This window comes from Vombatus ursinus, unplaced genomic scaffold (assembly GCF_900497805.2).
Source record: "Vombatus ursinus unplaced genomic scaffold, bare-nosed wombat genome assembly UNPS02005659.1, whole genome shotgun sequence".
In the NCBI taxonomy this organism is placed as follows: domain Eukaryota; kingdom Metazoa; phylum Chordata; class Mammalia; order Diprotodontia; family Vombatidae; genus Vombatus; species Vombatus ursinus.
The window spans coordinates 6,269,520-6,293,912 of record NW_020945437.1 but is presented as its reverse complement, the minus strand read 5'-3'; the positions used below and the strand labels follow the sequence as shown (position 1 = coordinate 6,293,912).

General features: G+C 37.6%; 1 protein-coding gene across 3 annotated transcripts in view; it reads right to left on the bottom strand.

The window, feature by feature from the left end:
- Positions 1-24,089, bottom strand: part of CTSC (cathepsin C) — a 45,979-nt gene extending 21,890 nt beyond the window's left edge. The window contains exons 1-4 of one of the 3 annotated variants that reach the window (XM_027848212.1): positions 20,093-20,182; positions 15,499-15,582; positions 8,201-8,244; positions 5,470-5,636 (exon numbers count right to left, since the gene is read on the bottom strand). In XM_027848212.1, coding sequence (XP_027704013.1) covers positions 5,470-5,636; positions 8,201-8,244; positions 15,499-15,502 — 215 coding nt within the window. In that variant the 5' untranslated portion in view covers positions 15,503-15,582; positions 20,093-20,182. Of the gene's footprint in view, positions 1-5,469; positions 5,637-8,200; positions 8,245-8,403; positions 8,459-15,498; positions 15,583-20,092; positions 20,239-23,821 lie in introns of those variants that run through there. The other 2 variants (XM_027848213.1, XM_027848211.1) reach the window with 2 other exon arrangements.
- Between the last annotated feature and the right edge of the window lie 304 nt (positions 24,090-24,393).

The following is a 24,393-nucleotide window of genomic DNA, read 5'->3' as shown; positions in this document are numbered from 1 at the left end:
TGTCAGATTCTTAAAAAACACATTATTCAGTTTTGCTGAATTTTTTCCCCCTTCCTCCTCCTTTTCTTCAAATAAATTTTTTGTTATATGAGACGACTTTCTGGGAGGAAGAAGGGCGAAAGACACAGAACAATTTAAAAATAAAATTTATTTTTAAAAAAATAATTGACATAATCATTTAGAATCATTAGATTTCAGAGTTTGAAGGGGCTTTGAGATAATGCTTCCCTGTATTCAACTGGGAATTTTAATTGGGGCCTAAGTGACTTGTCTAAGGTTACCTAGCTGGTAAATGGCAAGACTAAGACTAGAAGCCAGTGTCTTGACTTCCGGACAACAATTATTCCCACTCTAAACTACACTAATTACACATTAGAGATATGAAACATTTTTGAAAAATTAAACAAGATCCAGAAAGAGTTTAATTTCATCTAAATAAGAATGTTTAAAGAAAAAGCACATTTTCTGAGGGGAGGATAAAGAAAGAAAATGGATGGTGAATTTTGTAGTGATTTTAAAGTCTTAACAGAAACTTCTAGGCATCTAGGTGGTAAAGACAGAATGCTAGATTCAGAGTTAGGAAGATCTGAGTTAAAATCCTACCTCTTTTCCTAGCTGTGTGACCCTAGGCAAGTCACTTAATGTTTTTCTTCCTCAGGTTACTCATTTATTAAAAGGGTTTAACACCTGAGTTCAAATCCAGCCTCAGACTAGCTGTGTGACCCTGGGCAAGTCACTTAGCCCTGATTGCCTTGACAAAAAAAAAAAGGGGGTATTAACAATAGCACCTATCTCACAGGGTTGTGTGGTAAGGATTAAATGAAATAATATAGATGGAGTACTTTTCAAATCTTAAAGCACTTCATAAATGCTAGCTATTATTTTCACATTTTCAAGAGTAATAATGATGTAATGACCTTTTATATTGTCAATTTCCCCTCAAAGCATGTGTCTTTACTTTCCATGGATACACATGTATCATTAACACTACTATTAGGCTCATAAATTATAATGAGGTTCATATTTTTTGATTTATATGTTGGAGAGATGGGAGGGGGCAGAGAGAAACAGAAAGAGACAAAAAGAGAGACAGAGAGGGAGCAAAGTGTCTACTAGAAATAACTAGGACTTAGGCCTGGGTTCTAGTTTCAGCTCTGTTACTAACTAGCCACCTAATACCTTGAGCAAGTCACATTAACTCTCCATTCATCATTTTCTTTGTCTTACAAATGAGAGGGTTAGATAGAGTACGTGAGATTTGCAGGACCTTATAGATCTTATTCCTGATACCATGAAATGGAGAGAGGGTGATATATTTTCCTAGGTTACGTTGAAAAGAGTTCAAAGCAAAAACGGGAAAGAAGAAGGGAATTAAAGTGGTCTCACTGTATAGGAGAGAGAGAGGGAGAAAGAGAGAATAGGGGAAGATAGAAGAGAGAGGAGAGAGGAAAAAGGAGAGAGGGGAGAAAGAGGAGTGGGGGAGAGACAGAGATCTTGGCTGTGTTGTTTGGATAATTTGTGTATGTCTTACTTTTGCAAATTTCATATTTCATAACTCAGAGAATGTCTCTGTGCAGTTTATGTAAGGTTGAGATAAAAGTATGTTCATACAGAATCACACAATCTCAGCAGTAACTTCACAGGATAACTGCTCCAATCCATAACTAAACATAAATTCTCTCTCTTGACAAGTCATCATCCATTATCTACCTGAAGAGCTCCAATAATGAGGAATTCACCACATTCTGAGGCATTCACCATATTCTGAGGCATCTCATTCTAATTCTAAATAATTGTTAGTAAGGTGTTGGGCTTGTTTCCTCTTTAGATTAACCTAAATTTGCTTCTTTGAAAATTCTACTGATGGCTCCTGCAGCACCCGGTGTCACAGTGGATAGAATGCTGGACCTAATTAGAGTCAGGAAGTTCTGAGTTCAAAGGCCACCACAGTAAATAACTAGTGGTACAACCTTGGGCAAATTAAGAAATCTCTCTTAGCCTCAGTTTCCTTAATAGCAAAATGGAGACAACTATAGCACCTACCTCATAGAATTGCTATGAGTTTCAAATGAGATAATGCATATAAAGTGCTTAGCAAATCTTAAAGGGCTAGAGAAATGCTGAGTATTATAATTATTCCCAGTTCTGCCCTCTGGAGTCAAACATTCACATACTTGAAGACTATCTCATCCCTCTTCAGCCTTCTCTTCTCCAGGCTAAATACTCTGACTTGGTTCAAGAGCTTCTTCTACAGCATGGCCTCAACTACCCCTAATTATCCTTTCTTCTCTCCTTTAGGTTTATTCCAGTTTGTCAATGTCCTTTCTAAAAAATCCAGTGTCCAGAAATAAATACAGTACTCTTGCTGTGTCCTGACCAGGATGACAACAAGCTTGTTAACCTCCCTCACTCTAAATTAGATGTTTCTGTTATGATGGCCAAGACATACATCTCACACTAAGACTACAGTCAACTGAGAATGGTATCCTATTTCAGATACTAAGGCACTAGTGCTAAATAGTGTAGCCACCCAGGATGTCCTTTCAAGGACAAAATTGAGAGGCAATGTGGTAGAGTGAATAAAGCATTATCTCTGTCCAAATCCTGCTGTTGACCCCTATTAGCTTCGTGATCCTGGGTAAGTCACAACTTTCCTAGTCTGTTTCCACACCTTAGCAAGTGAGCTTCTTGAGGACAGCAAATGTTTTAGCATTTTCTGTATATCCTCCATGCTTAGCACATAGTAAGTACCTAATAAATGCTTATTGATGGATGAACTGCTTACTTATCTATAAAAATATAGGGGCTAGATTCGATGGCCTTTAACATTTTTTCTAGCTCTAATTCTATCATAGTGTGATCTTAGGAACACTGGCCTAGGATGTCTCCTGTTACAATGAAGTCCTGTCTCAATTTTGAAGACTGGGTGTTAAGTCTTTGTTCCACTGAAAGTATTACTGCAGAGTAACAAGCTGCCAACTTAGAAACAATAGGTACTCTCTGGGGCACTGGGCCAGGGGTAAGAGTCCTGAGTTATAGCAGCATTAATATGTTGGTACTGGAGAATTAACCGAAAGGAAAATATGCTCGGATTTTAGTTCCACAGAAGCCAAAAAAGAAACAGTAAGAAAGTAAGGGGATTTAATAGTAAAAGCATTCGTTTTCTCACATTCATCTTAAGCTACATTAAAAACTAACTTAATATATGAAAAGGCCCAACAAGCACATTGTGGAGAGAAATGAGCTGATTGATGAATTTAATGTACAAAATTGACTTCACAACATTTCCTTCCACGTTCACAAGACAGGCCACTGTTAATTTCCTTTTTATGGTGTCGGCTAGGAGTCGGGGAGATTGTGAAGGAGGGTGGTATACAGAATGATATTGGATTTGGAGTCAAAGTTTGTGGGTTCAAATCCCAGCCCTTCTACTTATCTATGTGATTTTGGGCAAATTACTTAATGTCTGTGGGCCTCCCTTGGCTTATCGTAAAATGAGGAAGTTGGTTTAGATGACTTCTAAACTCTTTTCAAGACCTAGCCCTGTATAGCAGAAAGACCACTGGATTTTGGACTCAGATGATCCAAGTTCAAATCCCAGTTCTTTTTCTTATTACATATATGGCCTTCATCAAATCACCTAATCTCTCTGGGCTTCAGTTTCATAATTTATAAAATAAGGAGGTTGGACTAAAAGACCCCCTAAAATGTCTTCCACCTCCAAGCTTATGAACTAAGGCTTTAAAGGGTCAAGATACTAGGCCTAGATACATGTAAGAGTTCTGAATTCCAGGCTAAACAAGAGTTTGGGTTTTACTTGGTAAACAACTGAAAGTTTTTGATCAGATGAACAGTATGATCCAAGATGTGGGAAATTATTCTGGAAATGAAGTGAAGGCTAGATCTCACAGGAAGGAGAAACAAATACTATTAGGCAAATATTAAAATAGTCCAGGTGAGAAGTAAGTGGGGTATAAAATGGAGTGGCAGCAGTGGGAATAGAATGGAGCAGGCAGAAATGAGATTTTACACATGTATAATCAACGGGACTTGTAGACTTATTAGATGTAGTGGGGTAAAAACAAGGAAGAGTCCATAATGATTCTGAGATATTGAGTCTATATGATTAGCAGGACATCTAGAGAATGAGGACCAAAATACAGTTTTAAATGCATATGGTTTGGGGAGAAAAGTAGATGTGTGTGTCATTGACATAGAAACAAAAGTGGATGCCACAAGAGGGGAAAAAAATAGAGAGGGGTTTTTAACCTCTTTAGTGTCATAGACCCCTTTGGCAATCTGGTGAAGCTATGAACCCCTTTTCAGAACCCTGTTTTTTAAATGCATAAACCACAATGAAAATCAATTCTATTGAAAATCAATGACTTCACCTTTCAAATTACCTTCATCTACTACTCTCTATATCTTGTACGTGCCTCATTATTTACATGTTGCCTCCCCCATTACAACTACACTCTGACAGCAGGCGTTGTTTTTTCTTTTTTCTTTTCTTGACAAATAAAAAACAATAAATAAATGCTTGTTAACCCTCTATAATCTCTCCAAATTAAATTGTGAGCGCCTTGAGGAACTATCTCAATCTTTCTATTTGTATCTCCAAAAATTCTATTTGTATCTCCAAAAATTAGTGATGCTTGACATACAGAAAGTAGCTAATAAAAGTATTTTCACTCATTCATTCTCAGGCCTCTTATTTCCTAAACTACAAGTAGTTTAAAAGCAAGGACTTTAGAGAGCCTCTAAGAACAATATCTAACAAAAAAAAATGCTTTGAACAATGAAGGAATCATTTTAGGCAATCTAGGGATTTTGTATTATGATGGTAGACTTGTACAAGTAATGATAATAGCTGTCTTTCACATAGTTGTTTTTGTTTTTTAGGTAATTGGGGTTAAGTGACTTACCCAGGGTCACTCAACTAGTAAGTGTCAAGTGTTTGGTCTGAGGCTGGATTTGAACTCAGGTCCTCCTGACTTTAGGTCTGGTGCTGTATCCACTGTGCCACCTAGCGACCCTTCACGTAGGTTTTTAAGCTAGTTTCTTTTCTTTTCTTTTTTTCTTTTAAAGGCAATTGGGGTTCAGTGACTTGCCCAGGGTCACACAGCTAGTAAGTGTCAAGTGTTTGGTCTGAGGTCAGATTTCAACTCAGGTCCTCCTGACTTCAGGGCCGGTGCTCTATCCACTGCGCCATCGAGCTGCCCCTTAAGCTAGTTTCTTCAAGACAACTCTGTGAAATAGGCAGCATACAATATTATTGGCCCCATTGTACAGATGAAGAAACTAAGGATCAGAAACATGAAGAGACTTGCCCACAGTTACACAGCTAGTGGTCACAGAGCAGAGATTCAAAGTCAGAACTGACTGTGCTGGTATAACACATTAGCCATAATAACAAGAAAATTGATTTACAAGTATGAACAAACTCAGTCCTCAGCCAGGCCAACTCACCTTTCCTTGTGGTGCCTGGGGGGTAGCTCATTCACCCGTACATTTTCGGGAGTGCTTATAAGCTTCTTTGCAGTGAAACATGCCCAGTTCTTGCCCAAAACATCATGTACCCATCCAGGAAATGTCTCATGACAGTAACTCGTCACATTGTGGGCTTCCTTCTTATACTGCAAATAAAAGCAAGCAAAAGTTTGGTCATTTTCCTGCCCAGCTCCTGTATATAGTCACTTAAGACTTTTAACCTGGTCCATTTTCTTTTTAAATAAGATTTCTGCAACTCTGCCAAAATAAGCTATTTATATAGCACTTTAAGGTTTAAAAGTACTTTCTCCATAATGACCCTCTGAGATAACAAATGTATTATTGTTCACATTTCTTTTTTATAGATGAAAAAACCAAGGCACAGAGAGTTTAAGTGACTAGCCAAAGGTCACACTGTCACTTAAGTATCAAGATGAGATTTGATCTCCTATCTCCAAGTCCTGCCTGACCTCCTGACCTTTGTTTTTTTTTAAACCTTATGTCACTAAATGCTACAGAGAGAAGGTATGTTCTTAGAGTAGTTGTGTTAGAGGAGAGGGAGAAAGGGATGGGGGAAGAGAGGGAAGAAAGAGGAAGAGAATGAAGAGAGAGAGATGGATCTGATAAAGTGAAATGGAAAACAGTAATTTTCCATTTAGGAAATAGGCTTGGCTTAGTTGAAGTATAGTGCATATGCACTGAACCTGGAATAAGACACATTTTTCAACACACACACACATTTGTCCTTTGAACAAAGTCAAATTTTCTGGAAGTAGATGATCATTAATGAACTTGATAGGGAGGAAGAATAAAATTGCCTAGAAAGATTCTCTCTCTTTCTCTCTCTCTCTCTCTCACATACACACACACACACACACACACACACACACACACACACACACACACAATATTCATTCCAGGTCATACTCATGCTCAAAGAAACCTGAAAGAAGGAGGAGGAGCAGATGGTATAGTCTATATTAAGATCAATAAGGTTGGTGACCCTCACCCAAATGGGTTGTTTCATTTTTGCAGATTCACATAGGTGTGTTCTTGGTCTTAGCTCCACTATGTGGTCATAGGAAAGTCACTTATTACCTGTCAACCTAAAGATTCCACTACTTGCCATCTATTCCAAGGAAGTCATTGATAAGAAATCCCCTTGGGGCAGCTAGGTGGCGCAGTGGGTAGAGCACCGGCCCTGAAGTCAGGAGGATCTGAGTTCAAATCTGGCCTCAGACCAATCACTTGACACTTACTAGCTGTGTGACCCTGGGCAAGTCACTTAACCCCAACTGCCTAAAAAAAATAAAATAAAATAAAATAAAATATTAAAAAAAAAGAAATCCCCATATACACCAAAACATTTATAGCAGCACTTACTGTGATAATAATAATAAAGAAAAAACAAAAACTGAAAACAAATAGCTGCCAGTAACTGGAGAAAGGCTAAACAAAGGTGGTACATGAATGTAATGGAATGTTACTGTGCTGTAAGAAATGACTAAAAGAGTTACAGAGAAGCATGGAAACTTACATGAACTGATACAAAATGAAGAAAGCAGAGCCAAGGAAACAATATACCCATTAATTACAACAATGAAAGCAAAGGAAAATTAATGTCATAGAATTACAAAAAAGAAGCATGGTACTAAGGAACAGATATGAGAAAACAGCTCCCATTCCTTTGCAGTATTGAGTTAGTCAATAAGTATTATTAAATGCTGACTTAAATGTGCCAAGCACTGTGAAGATTTAGGGATACAAAGAAAGAAAAGAAGACAGTCCCTGCTTTCCAGGACCTTGACATCTAATGGGTAGTTAGCATTTACATATTGCTTTAAAGTATGCAAAACATTTTATCAATATGATATCATTTGATCCTCAATACATCCCTGGAAGGTAACCGCTCTTATTATAAGCCCCTATACAGATGTGGAAACTGAAGTTGACGGAAGTCTTATGACTTGCCCAAGTCACATAGAAGTGACTGAGGCAAACTTAGGTCTTTCTGAATCCAAGTGCAGCACTCTCTCCACTGAGCTCCCTCCCTGCCTCTATTGATTGGTTTTGTTATTATTTCCCCCTCTTCTTGCACTGCAGGTGAAGATTGAGGCCCACATTTTCAGACATGGACATTATGTTGATTTGTTTTTCTTGACTCAACTTATTTGACACACAAGAGAGCTCTATTATAAGGCAGAGGGTTAAGTGGGAAGTGAGTGTTATAAAACAAAGAATCAATAAAACATTTTAAAAAAGCAAAGAAAATCGTTGATTTTTCTGAGCCTATTTCTTTATCTATAAAATGAGGTGGAGAGGTACCTATCTTATATGACTTAAGGGGTATTGTGAAGGAAATGCTTTGCAAACTTTAAAGTGCTATATTAATGTGGATTATTATTACTACTATCTCACTCACTCATTTGTACACTGACTTTCATACAGGAAGACCTAAACTTATATACTACCTATGAAAAACCTTTCCTGATCAACCTTAATGCTAGTCTTTCCCTTTTGTTGATTATTTCTATTTTATCCAGTAAACACTTTATTTGTACCTATGGCTCCCTCATTAGACTTGGAGTTCCCTGAGGGAAGGGACTGTCTTTTCTCTTTCTTTGTATTGCCAGCACTTGGCACAGTGTCTGGTACATAGAAAGTTCTTAAATAAATACATACTGACTGACTGACTACTGCTAATACTTACTAGCTGTGTGACTGTGGGCACAGGGGACATCACATACCTGTTGACTGAATTAAAGAAAAGGATTAAGGATAAAAGTCAAGTAACACTTCATACGTAATTTCAAGTTTTAATATCTATGTTGTAAACTGATGACCTTTATTTTCTCTTTGGATGCTTGCAGACCTCCATTTGTCTATTTTATTTGGGGGTGCAAGGGGACTTACAGAGTGGCATCACTGACGTGTTCCAGCCTGTGCTCATCATCGTTCTAAATCACTATGTTGGTCCTATGTTGTGAAAAGCCTGGAATGGGAGTGAAAAATCATGGAAAATGCTAAAGCAAAGGTTACCTAAGTTGAAATTTTGTTAATTCCCTGCCAAGATGACTGCATAGTTCTCCAGGAAAAGCTTGCTTTTCTTGTCTGGATTCTAATGAAGAATCTTGGTTTTTAGTACACTGACTAAAACATTTAGGATGTATTCTAAAGAATTATGAGTCACCCCCCAAATATTGCTGTGATCACACTAAAGTACTATTTCAATGTTTCAAAAGACTAATAGCAATGAGTGGGGGGGCTCCCTACATAAATGCTGCCAATCCCACCATCTACACCCACAGTGGTCCAGGAGAGAGGTCAACTAGGCCAAATTGCAGATGCAAATTCATTGCCAGGTCATTTTTTGAAACCTTTCAAGATTGGTAAGTGCTCCAGAGTTTATGCTTCATTGGTGAAGTGTTTAGGTATAGTGGATATTCACGCCACACTGAGGCATCAGGGACATGCTTAGACAGGTGTCAAATATTCAGCCTGCAACACTCCTGAGCATGGTAGAACCATATTAAAATGTAATTGGGAAATATTTAACAAAATAAACAAAAACACAATAAAACAGATATTACATTTTAACAGCCCACAGAGAACCTTGTGTATGGAATAGTGACCTCAGTTTCTATTTGAATTTGACACCATTGGTTTGAGGAAGCTGGAAGAAGTTGCATTATTTCCTGACCATTATTAATAATGGCCACGTGGTTAACTCAAGTTAGTTGTTCCAGGGTAGTTGATAAAATGGCATCTACTATTTAACAAAGAAGCTGAAGTCCTTTGCCTCCCAACTTATGAAAACAGCATCAGAAAAACTCAGAATTAGAAAGAAGCATGAAGAAGAGAAAGCAGATGTAAAGGGTTGGGGGTTTAATAGGGAGTACAGATTTACCCCACGCTGTTATAAAACTTATAGTTGTGTGCTATTCTAGTTACATTGTAGTTTGTCGCTACAAAGTATTGCTATATACAAACATGGTCTAGAGCAGGGGTTCTTAACTTGAGATACATGAAGGCAGGTTTTTTTCTTTTATTATTATTTTTTAATTAATTTATTTTAGTTTTCAACATTCACTTCCATAAGCTTTTGAGTTTTACATTTTCTCCCCCTCCTTCCCTGCCTCCCTCCCCAAGACGACATACAATCTGACATAGATTCTATATATACATTCGTATTAAACATATTTTCACATTAGTCATGTTGTAAAGAAGAATTATAACCAATAGGAGGAACCACAAGAAAGAAGAAACAAAACAAAACTGAAAGAAAAAGAGCAAATAGTATGCTTTAATCTGCATTCAGACTCCGTAATTCTTTCTCTGGATGCAGATAGTATTTTCCATCATGAGACTTTTGGAGACATCTTAGATCCTTGCATTGCTGAGAAGAGTTAAGTCTATCAAAGTTAGTCATCACACTATGTGTTACTGTGTACAGTGTTCTCCTGGTTCAGCTCACTTCACTCAGCATCAGTCCATACAAGTCTTTCCAGGTTTTTTTGAAGTCTGTCTGCTCATCATTTCTTATAGCACAACAGTATTCCATTACATTCATATACCACAATTTGTTCAGCCATTCCCCAAGTGATGGGCATCCCCTCAATTTCCAAGTCTTTGCCACCACAGACAGAGTTGCTATAAATATTTTTGTACATGTGGGTCCTTTTCTAATTTTTATGATCTCTTTGGGATACAGCCAGAAGTGGGTATTGCTGGGTCAAAGGGTATGAACATTTTTATAGCCCTTTGGACATAGTTCCAAATTGCTCTCCAGAATGGTTGGATCAGTTCACAACTCTAACAATGCATTAGTTTTCCACTTTTCTCACATCCCCTCTAACATTCATCACTTTCCTTTTCTCTCATTTTAGCCAATCTGATAGATGTGAGGTGTTACCTCAGAATCATTTTGATTTGCATTTCTCTAATCAATAGTGATTTAGAGTATTTTTTCATATGACTATAGATAGCTTTAATTTCTTCATCTGAAAACTGCCTGTTCATATCCTTTGACCCAGCAATATCAATTGGGGAATGGCTTATATTCTTATAAATTTGACTTAGTTCTCTATATATTTTAGAAATGAGGCCCTTATCAGAGACATTGGTTGTAAAAATTCTTTCCCAGTTTTCTGCTTCCCTCCTAATCTTGCTTACATTGACTTTGTTTGTGCAAAACCTTTTCAATTTAATGTAATCAAAATTATCCATTTTGCATTTCATAATGTTCTCTATCTCTTGTTTGGTCATAAATTCTTCTGTTCTCCATAAATCTGACAGGCAAACTATTCCTTGCTCTCCCAGTTTGCTTATAGTATCAGGCTTTATATCTAAATTGTATACCCATTTTGACTTTATTTTGTTATGTGGTATAAGACTTTGGTCTATACCTCATTTCTGTCATATTCTTTTCCAATTTTCCCAGTTGATTTTGTCAAATAGTGAGTTTTTATACCAGAAGCTGGGTTTATCAAACAGTAGATGACTATACTCACTGACTACTGTGTCTTGTGTACCTAACCTATTCCACTGATCCACCACTCTATTTCTTAACTAGTACCAAATAGTTTTGATGATTGCTGCTTTATAATACAATTTAAGATCTGCTATGGCTAGGTTACCTTCCCTAGTATTTCTTTTCATTAGTTCCCTTGTTTTTCCAGATAAATCTTGTTATTATTTTTTCTAGCTCTATAAAATAATATTTTGGTAGTTCAATTGATATTGTCATTTTTGGTAGGTAGAATTGTCATTTTTATCATATTAGCTTGGCCTACCCATGAGCAACTGATATTTTTTCTAAATATTTAGATCTGACTTTATTTGTGTGAAAAGTGTTTTGTAATTGTGTTCATATAGTTCCTGGGTTTGTTTCAGCAGGTAGGCTCCTAAGTATTTTATAATGTCTACAGTAACTTTAAATGGAATTTCTCTTTCTATCTCTTGCTGTTGGGCTTTGTTAGTAGTACATAGAAATGCCAATGATTTATGTGGGTTTATTTTATATCCTGCAACTTTGCTAAAGTTGTTTATTATTTCAAGTAGTTTTCTACTTGATTCTCTATGATTCTCTAAGTATACCATCATATCATCTGCAAAGAGTGATAACTTTGTTTCTTCTTTGCCTATTCTAATACCTTCAATTTCTTTTTCTTCTCTTATTGCTAAAGCTAACGTTTCTTGTACCATATTGAATAACAGTGATGATAACGGACATGCTTGTTTCACCCCTGATCTTATTGGAAATGCTTCTAGTTTATTCCCATGACATACAATGCTTGCTGAAGGTTTTAGGTAGATACTACTTATCATTTTAAAGTAGACTCCATTTATTCCTATGTTCTCTACTGTTTTTAATAGGAATGAGTGTTGTATTTTGTCAAACGCTTTTTCTGCATCTATTGAGATAATCATGTGGTCTCTGTTAGTTTTGTTGTTGATATGAACAAGTATGCTGATAGTTTTCCTAATACTGAACCAGCCCTGCATTCCTGGTATAAATCCTACCTGGTAGAGGCTGCTAGGTGGCGCAATGGATAGAGTACCGGCACTGGATTCAGGAGGACCTGAGTTCAAATGTGACCTCAGACACATAATACTTACTAGCTGCATGACCCTTGGCAAGTCACTCAACCCCATTGCTTAGCCAAAAAAAAAAAAAATCCTACCTGGTCATAGTGTATTATTCTCATGATAAATTGCTATAATCTTTTTGCTAATATTTTATTTAAAATTTTTACATCTATATTCATTAGGGAAATTGGTCTATAATTTTCTTTCTCTGTTTTGACTCTTCCTGGTTTAGGTATCAGCATACTTAACTGATTATGTTATTCCCTCTTTGAGCCAAATCCGATGAGAGTAAGGTTTATTTTATGATAAAGCAAACACTGCCAATAATTACATTATAGTTACCTAAGACAAATGAAGGAATAATCAATATATCACAGTTTACAAATAAAACTAGGTCATACTCTCCCACCAATATGAAATGTCTATAAGGGAGAGTAGACACAAATAGAAACCTAGCAGTGAGGCATGAGTGAGGAAAACCCATTTGCTTGAAGCAACTCTTGACTGCAAGTACTGATATCCTTGGTACCTTCAAGAAAAATCTCTCCCACAGGAGGCCACTTCTGTGCTAGCTGCTTACCTTCCTCACTGACTCCCATCAGAGAACTGCAAAGATTTATTGGGTTGTCACTCTGAGCAATACAGACAAGACCAGTAAGACCTTCACCCAGGACAATTTTAGGTTATCTAAATCAGTCGTCATTAGCTAAGTAGAGCTCTCAAGGCAGTGCAAACAAGCAGTTAACTCTTTCCACAACAGGAATCTGTTATTTAATCAACTTCTTGTTTAAAGCCCAGTAGAACCCTTAACAAATCCTGTCTTTCCCCGTTTGTTTGTTCTACACAAACCAGAGAGGGGAGAAGAGAGCAGGTAGGTATTTTTGAGAGGTTTCACCTCTCTTACACTTAGATGTTGCTGAAAGGCAATAGATAAAATTGCAGTAGAGGTTAGATCTCTAAGGCTTTCACCTTCAGCCAATTTACAAGGTGCTTTCTCTATTAATGTTCAGGCTTCCAACTACAATATGTGAACCCTTCCTGTCAGTTCCCTTCTCCTGCTAGTAGCACCTTCTCACTCAATTCCTACTGCATTAAAGAGTTCTGTTAACTTCTGTCCCGCCGGATTCCTCACTGCTCAGATCTGAGCCTCCTAGGAGTCAGTGACTCATTTTTTCCCTCATGAGGTAGAACTCAGGAAATCCAACTTTCTGTCAGTTATGAAACCATTAATCTTCATTTAGCCTGTCTCTAAACAGCTTTTGATTTACAAAGATTACAAGATGTAATCATATGCAAAAAAGCTGAGGGGCCGTAATACCATGTGACTTTAATCATTTCTCTGCTCTCAAATATGTCCCCTCAGCTGCATAATAGGTCCTCTTCATTATCTGTGTCTGTCCCCACATTTTAACAGAAAAAAAAACCTGTTTCTTCACGCGAGGAATATATCAATATTTCATGCACAAATGTTCTTTTTTCTTTCCTTTTTAGGACTGTGCACATATAAGAGCTAATATTTTACATCTTTCTTAAAGTTGATTTAATTCTTTTTCTTTACACAATAGCTTATTTTTGGTCTCAAAAGTTTGGCTTCTTTTCAGCAACCAAATTGCTCACATACATATAAGGTTGAAACTTACACATGACAGGTTCTACAACAGTTAAGGAAAAGAACAGGATAAAACTCAATTGCAGTAAGACCACCAAACACCTATCAGGAAATCAGACTAAAAAAAGTAAAATCTCTGTGGCCAGCAACAGACCTGTGAAATCATTTCAACTAGAAAAAAAGTTCACTGTTTCAGGAGAGTGTAGCTTTTCGAACTCTAGCTGCCTGTGTAGACAGCTGTCCTTCATATTCAAAGAAGACACTAATGTTGTTCCTGCTTCATTCCACATTGCAGAGGAGTAGTTGAAGAGATGGATGGGTGACCAGAATTCCCTTTCCCAAAGCCTGTGTGTATAGAATGTTCTTTGGTTTGTGGCCGCAACTGCTTAGCAGGAGACTTTTGACTCTTGGCCTCATTATTCCCAGTGCCTCAGCTTAAAAAGAACCACCCTATTTTTGATGGTTCCATGCTAGACTGGTTTTTCTATTTATTAACTATAAAAACAATAAAAACTAGGGTTACTTCCTTTTGGCAAACAAGGCCCTTTCTCAAACACTATGTGTGTTAATGTGTGCCCGGCCCAGTGTTCTTTATGCTTATCTAGTAAAAATACTAGTAAAGAGATTAGTGCATTTTTCGTTGTGTGATCTGACATTCCACCCAAATGAGGCATTAGTAATTTCATGCATGCAGCATATCATATCCAGTGAGCACATGCGTAAGCACAGCTGGTTAGCAGGTATGATGTTAATCTGACCTAATGCTGAATGTTAATTGGAACACTACTTCCCACTTTAATCTATAAACTCTATCCTATGAACTTAGCACTGGCTAGTTAGGTACTCCTCCCTTTAAGCAAGCCTAGGGTCTTCCTCTTCCATGTGAGGTAAGTTTCTTTAGTTAGTAGGCAAGAGGAAACTAATTGGTCATTGCTTTACAGCAGGAAAGTGAGGCTAACAGGAGGCATTAGCATCTGGCCTCTCAGCTTCCCTTGAATTTCTTTTCTGTTACCCTCTTCTCATATTTATGAATGCTACGTGAGAAATGAGAGGGAAGTGATGAGACAGTGATATTTACAAATGCATGGCTAGGTAGGCAGAGGAAGCTTCTATTTTTTCTTCTCCATTCTACTAGTCCAGAGTGGTTTCATGTTTAACCTAACCCCTCAGTAAAGTTAAAGGATCATTGATTTAGAGCTAAAATGATCCCGAGAAACTGCCTAATTTGGCCAAGGTCATAGAGGTTCTAAGTGGAAGTTTTTAGACTTGACTCCAGTGGGAAGTTTAATGGTAAAAAAAAATGCTGCTTCCTCACAGCCCTTCCCAGTTTTTTCAATAGGATGGGCCAATGTCACAGAGATATACAACATGACTAAGGAGAGAAGAGTGGGTCTCTGGAAGTGTAAGGAAATATAATATCTGGTATAATTCTAGGATAATGAGTTGGCAATTCTAGCTTGTCTCAAAGGCTCTCTCTATTGAAGAAGCTAAGGGCCTTCTCAGACAACTGAGGCCATTACTTCTCTTGCCTTAAGAGCTTCCTATATATTCAGTTACTCTGAGAATCACATCTGAATAATTGAATTCTTGAGTACACATAGTCAGCATGCACAACCTACCCTGCTTGAAGCTCTCTATGGCTTAGCAGAAGAGCAATAAAGCAGGTCATGGATGGGTAAGGACAAGCAGGCTTAAACAGAAAGCTGTTGAGATGCATCCCTCTTCTTCCACTCCCTTTGAGGATTAAGGTGCAAAGCACACAAGCATTGTGTTATTTGGTAAGAAAGGGAAAATACGTCAATAGTGCTCACCCATGTTGTTCCTCAGATGTTCAAATCATACTTCCCCACAGTCCCCACGTGCAAGAAAAACTGACTCATAAAATCAGTGACATCCTAAGAAAATTTTACAAAGGGTCAAATGTGGTATGAAATTCAGATTAAGAAAAAGCATGATTAAAGCATGGTAAGGCATTATAAAATTGTCATTTAGACAAACAATGAAAGGCAAATTTTGACCTTTTCCAGCATTTGAATTATGCTAAGTCTTTACAAGTTCAAAGTTAAGAACTGGAACTAACATTGGCTATAGGTTATGTTGGGTTAAGATTGCGTACTCCTGGAATCATTCCTATTTATAAAATGGTTAAAGTATCATCCTTTGCTGCTGAGCCAAGAAAGTCAGTCAAAATTTAAACTCTAGACCCACATAGATCTATAACCAAAGAAACACATGAGACTGACACCTCTAGTGTTGATCAAAAATATTAAGTAAAGCATAAAGTAATATCTAACTTTAAGGGTATAGGATTCCCAGAGAAAGGAGCTTCATAGTGGGATTCATAACCCACTATAATAAGAGTAGCAACATAAACATAGGTACATGTACAGGCACACTCTAAAAAGAAGATCCAAATTGATACTTTTAAAAAGAATCTCACCCCACACAAAGTCTTGATTAGAAAAAAATAATCTTTGGCAAGGGCTGACCAAAAAATATTTTGAATATAGCTTCCTCTCTTTCCAAGCCTCATCTCATGACTGAAAATTAAAATGGTGAGTTCCTTCTTTTCTAAAATTCTCTTGTTGAATCCTTTTCCTTCACCCCCATGGCACAGAGGAAGTGACATCTGCTTGAATACTTCTAGGGATGAGTAGCTCCTTACTTCATTAGATAGTGGTTCTTTTTGAATGGCACTTAGGTACTAACGTTCAGAAATTTCTTCATTATAATTGCTAAAAAGTGATTCCTTCTATTGAACTGAAATCTGTCTACCTGTAACTTACACACACTTGTCCCAGTTGTGCCCACTGTGTCCAAGTAGATTGTCTACTCCCTATTCCATAAGAATGTTCACCAAATACTTTAAAATAATGACCATCTCTCTCACCCCTTGTCTTCTCCAGTCCCTTCAAATGATTTTCGTATGATATAATTTCAATAATTATTTTTAGTCTAGACACATGATTTCATGGGTAGAGAGAAGTAACATAGACAGCTGCTTTGCAGTTTATAGACTTATTGAGATAACAGAGATAGTATCTCAATCAATCAACAAGTATTTACTAAGCACCCACTAAGTGCCAGGTTCTGTGCTAACAGATGGGGGATACAAAGACTAAAGTGAAACAGTCCCTGTCCTCCAGGAAACAACATGGACATACACTATATAAGTATGTAGGAAATACACACACATGCTTATATGCATGTAAGTGTGTGTGTGTGTAGATATATGTGTACACATAAATAGTTTGTGTGTGCATACATATACATACATGTGAATGTATTATGTATATGTGTGCATATATATATATATACACACACACACACACACAGAAACACATACATACACACACACATAAATTTGGGGAAAGGGATTAGTAGCAGGATGGTTTGGGAAAGACCTCATGTTTAAGGGGATGCTTTAGCTGGATCTTGAAGGAAACTAAGGATTTTTAGAAGCAGAAATGAGGAAGGAGGCATTCTAGGCATGGTGGTCAGGAAGGTGTCCTGAGAGGAGCGCAAACCTCATCTTCTTGACTAAAGGTGGTATCATCTCTGCTAAAGTGCTTCCTTTTTCTTAAGAATAATAATCATGATTGATAGATGACTTAACTAGCTTAACTATCCATACCTTATCTCATTTAATCCTTACCACAACCCTCAAAGAGGTATGACTATTATCTCCACTTTATATATGAATAATCTTAAAAGTTAAGTGACTTGTCCAATGACTTGGTTATTAAGTCCCCTCCCTATAATGGCTGTTTTCTCCTCTGGTGGAAGTCTAGTGTCTCTCTTAAAATGTGGCTCATATGTACTGTTAGTTATCTTTTTCTACATATTTATAAATATATATATGTATATATATATATATACACACACACATGTATTTTATATTATGTGTGTGTATATATAGAGACAAATCTTCTTTTGTATCCCCAACAATGCCTAACACAGTTATTTTGCAAGTAAAAGACACTCTAAATATACCTGTTTTATTAACACTATAAATGAGAACTTGAAAGCAAAACTCTCAGTAGATAGAATTGTGATTGTCTTCTCCGTATATTCTTTTCCTAATAAGCCAACCTTCTAACCATCTCTTACCATTAAGACTGGGAGAAAAGGTTCTTTTTTTTAATTTCCAAACAATTTTCCAATTTAGAATTATTTCAAAGAAAAAAAAACTTCTTCCGTAGAAATAGCTAGTATCATTTCTATATTCTCACATTACTCTAGGTATTTAAGTAAGTTTTTCTCATTCACTGATGTGGCTATTAACAAAACAAAACAAAACAAAACAAAATTTCACCAGCATATATCAGTTATTTAGATAACTCCTCTTTTGCCATGAAGTAGGTCATAGAAAATATTATATAAAGAGATGACTGCTAGATGGCTATATTACAGCCAAATTCTTTCCATATTATTACTGGTACAATACAATTAAAAACTATTCATCTGTATTTCATGATGATTATTTAGAGTTTCACCATATAAATTTAAATTATCATAATTAGATTATTTAACTGTGCAAAAAAAATCTTTTTTAACATCTGTAAAATCTGATCTGATTGAATGGATTTTAATCAAGAATTGGCACACATCCTAAAGACCATGGTACTACAGAAAATTTAGGAATCTTGGGGGAATGAAGTCAATCTCTTTTTACTGGTGTGGCCTTGGCCTCATTTAAGCTCTCTGAGCATTGGTTTCCTTCTCTGTAAAATTAGGGCATTGATTTTGATGAGTTCAGTGATCCCCTGATCATATGATATTGAGCAAGCCATTTCTAATATGTGAAAGAGGGTCTTTTAAAAATGTCAGTCAACATGATAGAAAATGCAATCCGAATGCAGAGAAAGAACTATGGAGTCTGAATGCAAATCAAAGCATACTATTTTTCCTTCTTTTGGGGGGTGAGTTCTTTCTCATGGCTTTTCCTTTTGGTTCTAATTCTCAACTAACGTGGAAATATTTAACATGATTTTACATGTATGTCTTATATCAGATCGCTCACCATCTTAGGGAGAGGGGAAGGAGGAGAAGGAAATTTAAAACTCAAAGTCTCATAAAAGTGAATGTTGAAAACTAAAAATAAATAAATAAATATTTTAAGATGTTAGTCAACATAGTCATTGGAAAAGCAGAGCTGTTACACTCTTCAAGAACATAAAGTAGGCACTTACATATTATTTGTTGAGTGAAAGTGAGGTGGGGGGGATTGATCATTTTTAACATGATGAAAGCTCAAAGGAAAAGTCCACTTGTTGGATTCCCAAGGAAATTCATCTATCTGGCTTGGACAAATAACCACCAAGGTCTCCTCCAATGCCAGAATTCTATGTTTTCCTATTAGTCTACATTAGCACTCAAGGGGAGGTCATATTCTAAGAATGAACTACAAATATTGAACAGTGAAACTCTTCTGGGTACATATTTGGGCTTCTGTGATCATTGACAGTATCTTTCTCTCATTTTCCCATGCATTCTTTGCTTTTTAAATGCTTTCTGCTTGTATAATCACCAGATGAGCTCAGTGTTTCAATCCTTGTTCCATGAAGAGGACAATATTTCCTCTGTATTATGTGCTGTAAGAAACAGCTATTCTCAGGCTTGTGGATTTAATTTGCTTGGACCATTTAATACTGTATTTGTATAGGCAGCTGTTTCTGAGTTTAAAGAGAACATCTGGATCACAGACTACCATCTGGGTCATAGCCTGCAATCTTCCAGAAACTGTTTTACTTAAGAACTTCTACTGAGGGAAGTAATATGATCTGGTACATTATGGCAAGTAAGATCAATAGTTCAGGCCTGTGTGTGTGAGCAGAAATGATCTAGACTGTGCCAACTTCTTGCCATTGCTGTAATTGATAACACTGATGTAACCCTTGGATTGACAATCTTCTGGATAGAAGACTTTCAGTCCTTTCCACCAAGTTATATTCATGATACATTTCACACATTACTGTGAAAGGGCAATCAGATCAATAAGAGTCTTTCAGAGGCATAACACAAAGGTCTGAGAGGTGAGGTGGAGGCTGTAAATCAGAAATAAACTGATTTTGTTTTTAATCCATAGTTTTGAGGGACCAGATGAGGCAAGTAATTGCCACTACAATTAGAAAGGAAGAGTGTAACCACACATACCAAACTGTGAAGACAAATGTAGTTAACTATGCACAATTAAAAATAAATTGACTTTAATTTGTTTATTTAACTATTTATGAATTCTAATTTTATATAAATAGTGATAAGGTGGCATGACTATTTTAACTCCTCTCAGAAAGAGTGGTGTCCAAAATTGTGGCTTTCATTCTTTTTTGACATTGACAAAGGGAGCAGATATTAAACAGAGGGTTCAATGAAAATAAGAAAATAATCATTAAGGAAACTGACCTTAAAAAAGGCAAACCATTTGTAGTCATTTAACACAATCTCAAAACCTTGATTGTAAATGATCGTGAAGAAACCAGAATTGCCGAATTCATCAGTTGCCACATCTAACTTCTGCAGGTGTACTACCACTTTCTTTCTTGGTGGCCCTGGGGACAAGAAATGGCAAAGAAAAATTAGGCATTGAAGAGACAGTAACAATTCTTCTCATTCATTTTTCTCCATCTTAATCAAGCTGCTTTCTTCTCATGCACCAGATTTTTGCTCTTTTCATCCTCCTCTGTTGAAAATATAAGATGAGCATCATTTTTGGCCAAGTCCTCTGAAATACAATCTTTCAACTGTATGGTTACTTGCCCTGTGGAAAACCCTATGCTCTTAAGAATGAGGGTTAGTGAGAATTTTCTTTAGGAGATCAAGTGACTTGTCTAACATCACAAAGTTAGAAAGTATTTCAGCCAAAACTCGAACATAAGTTTTCTGCCTCTATCCAGTATACCAGCTCAAACAGTGAAGAAAGTGAGAGGTAGAAAAATATGAAGAGACATAGAGGGAAAGACAACAAAGTAGACAACAATGAAGCTAAAAAAGTCAGGCCCTAGAGAGATAACAACAGGAAAGGAAATCGGTGGCACAGTGGCAGGAAGACCTGAGTTCAGATTTGGCCTCAGATGCTTATTACTTGTGTGATATTGGACTTAACTGCTTAAAAGTGCTTATAAAAAGTGCTTATAAGCACTTAACTGCTCTCTGCCTCAGTTTCCTCAACTGTAAAATAGGGATAATAACATCCTCTAACTCACTGGGTTGTTCAGGGGAAAATAAGATTATTTTTAAAGTGTTTAGCACAGGGTCTGGACACACAGTAGGTGCTTAATAAATGTGTGTTCCCTTTCCCCTTCCCTTATGCTCACCTAAATTCATAAAATGGATATTTCTGAAACATTTCTTTTCTGCAGGATTTAACTACACTAATTGTACCAAAACATGGTGAACATTTTCTTCTGCAATATTTCTTTGGGGTCATGATGATGTGTTCTTGGAGGTTTCTTTAGCTATTGAATACTTAAAGCACCACTATTTTTGTTTTGTTACTTTACTTCTAAAGAGTTGTGATTTCCTCCATGAGGGTCCCCTCTATACCCAACCAGCCTCTGCCACCAAACACATGCTGATCATAAATGTTCCATACATTGGTAGACCAGAGGTCATAGACCCAGAACTAGAAGAACCTTCAGCAGCCATCTCATCCAAACTCCCCATTTTACAGATATGAAATTTTGCAGAGATGAGGCTTGGAGAGATTAAATGATTTGCCCAGAGTCAAACAACTAGGGCACACATGAGGCAGGTTGAGAACCCAAACTTTCTTTACTCCAATTCTAGCACTCTACTGCTTCTTGCTAATTTTTATGAGTTGTATTAGCTATGAAAATTTCATCCCCTAGGGATCAGTCTTTTAGTGATAAGCTTCAGAACTTAAGTTGGTCCTCAGACAATAGCTTATCATGAGGTCCCAACTCTCAAGCCTTTCCAGTTTAATAGTATCTGCTAGAATTTAGGCTCCTTGGCAGACAGATCTTTTGAGAATCACAGACATGTCCCTACTCTAATGAAGCATTAGAGGATGACTTAAGCATCTCTAACATAAAAACCTATTTCCATGCATTGCCTTCATAGAGTTTGGGTTGTATCCACATTATGGGGCTTGAGTTCTACTATGTAAGAGATAGGACAAATTTAGTGCTCCTATCCAAAGTTGAAAATCATTTTGGCCAGTTAGCCTCCAGCCTTAACTTTTCACCAGTTACATACTTCCCATAAGTGAAAATGGACCAAAGCTTCTGTAATGCTTCTACAATCTGGAATTCTACACTTAAGTGATTCTAAAGTACGTAAAAAGCCAGTACTTGCTCTCAAGGAACTCACAGTGTAATGGCAGGTTGTATTCATAGATTAAGGAGAGCTGGAAGGACCTATGAGGACATCTAGTCCAATGCTCTCTTTTTTTGGGGGGGGGGGTAAGGGGAAATAGTATTTTTAAAGGTGATTGAGAAGTGAAAAGGTTAAGTGACTTGCCCAAAGTCATAGGTAGTAAAAGGTAGGGTCAGAATTTGAATCCAGGTCTCATAACTCCAAATCCAGTATGCTTTCCACTCTAACAGGCTGCATGGCCTTGTAGAAAACAAGGCATTAGAAAATTCCATTAACAAGTCAGATTGGGTTATGTTATTTTGTACTATAAGGACAGTAAGGGTTTTGTTTTTTTTTAACTTAAAAAGTTTTCCTTACTCTGTCTAAAGAAATAGTCTCTACCAAAAGTTATGCCCTGAAACAGGAGCAGTAGTCCTGCAGTATATTTAAATATATACTTTTTTTGGAAATTCCACAACTGCCAGCTTCCTCATTTTCATCTCCCTCTCTCCCAACATAATATGGAAAAGTTCCCATTGCTGTGTCCTAAAGTATCTTCTAGCTCATTTCTTTTCCCAGGCAAACTCATAACAGACCACACTGCCAAAGGGAAGTAGCCACTAATCTTTAACTTTATGAAACTACCTAAACTAGTATCAAAAAGCCACACTCCAAATTCCCAGGTTCTGTCCCCAAAATCTTAGGTCTCAGTGGAAAATGGAAAAGGGAGAAGGAAAAAAAAATAGCTAGCTCTAGGTGACTGTAATCTGCTAGCCTAAAGAGTGAAATTAATGAAGAACATGCATTTAGATCAGAAGAAGATGCCTTTAGAATTAGATTTACATGATATTACACCAAATACCTAAGTACTGTTCCCCATTAGATTGGAAGCCCCTAGAAGACAAAGATTTTTCTTCGTTGTTGTTGTCGTTGTTGTTTTGAGGTGTTTTTATTTGTGTTTGTTTTTCGAAGTTTCTTTGAATCCACAACTCTCAGCACACAGCCTAGTATATAACAGGCTCTTAATAAATGCTTGTTGACTGACAACAAGTAAGCAATTTCACAGAGGATCTTTCAGGGCCCGAAAGGTCAAAAAACATTTTTAAAAACAAAGTTCATCAGCAATATCATAAGATGATCAGCTGTGAATGACTTAGTAATACAATAATCCAAGACAACTCCGAAGGACTTATGATGAAAAATGCTATCCAACTCCAGAGAAAGAACTGATGGTGTCTGAACAGATTAAAGCCTACTTTTTTTAAAAACTTTTTTCTTGGGTTTTTTTTTGGGGGGGGGTTACGTTTTCTTTCACAACGTGACCATTATGGAAATGTTTTGCATGACTGCACGTGTATAACCTATATCAAATTGCTTGCCTTCTCTGTGAGCGGATGGGGTAGGGAAAGAGGAAGGGAGAGAATTTAGAACTCAAAGTTTTTTAAAACGAATGTTAAAAATTGTTTTTACATGTAACTGGGGGAAAAAATACTAAATAAATTTAAACCAAAAAAAAAAAAATGAAGTTCATAACTGCTGAAGTTTCCCCACTTCGACCTGAGGCATGAGGTCCTCAAGTCAGGGGCACGAGGGGCTCAATCTTGGATTAGTGAGAAGAGGGGACAAGATGGAGGGAGTATCCCAGGGCATTTCAGCGTAAGCTCTAAATAAACTCACCTTAGTTGAACTGAAAGGAAGAAAAATGAAAGAAATAGTGAGGGGGGGGCAAGGGAAGGGAAAGAGCCTCACTACCTGCCAAGAGTGGAAAAAGACATTCTCATATAAAAGAAAAGGAAGGAGGTGGTACAAGACGCTTACCCAACACTGAGCAGTTGATGCGGTTGTCCTGAAACCCCTGCCCCTCGGACACCTGGAAAACCCAGGTACCCTGCAGATCGGAGTAAGTGCAATTGGCGGGAGTGTCGGAGGAGGCAAACCGGACCAGAGAGAGGACGAAGAGGAGACCCGGCAGCCGCGAACAGCCCCACAGCCCCATCCCTACCAGCAGGCAAGCAGCGCGGCGTGCCGGCTGCGGCGGAAGGTGCTCAGAGGGAGCGCAACCCAGCACCCTCCGAATAGGCAGGCGCAAGGCCCCCGGTGTGAGGGATTTAAAGCTCAGCAGTTTTAGGGGGCCGGAAAAGAGGAGGCCCCCGAGGGATCACGCGGTGGGGGCGAGATAGGGGAGGGGGAAAGGGGAACCGTCACGTGAGCACCGCCTCCTCACCCACCCCCATTCCTCCTGTCCTAGGGCCCGCCCCTTTCAAAGTTTGGGGACTAGGGTTGGCTCTGTGACGGGAAGGGCCCGAGTCCGGCCAGTGTGTCGCTCTAGCGCCTCTGCTGTGGGGCTGCCTCTGGACACGAGACGGAGGCGGACGGAACGGGACCCACTG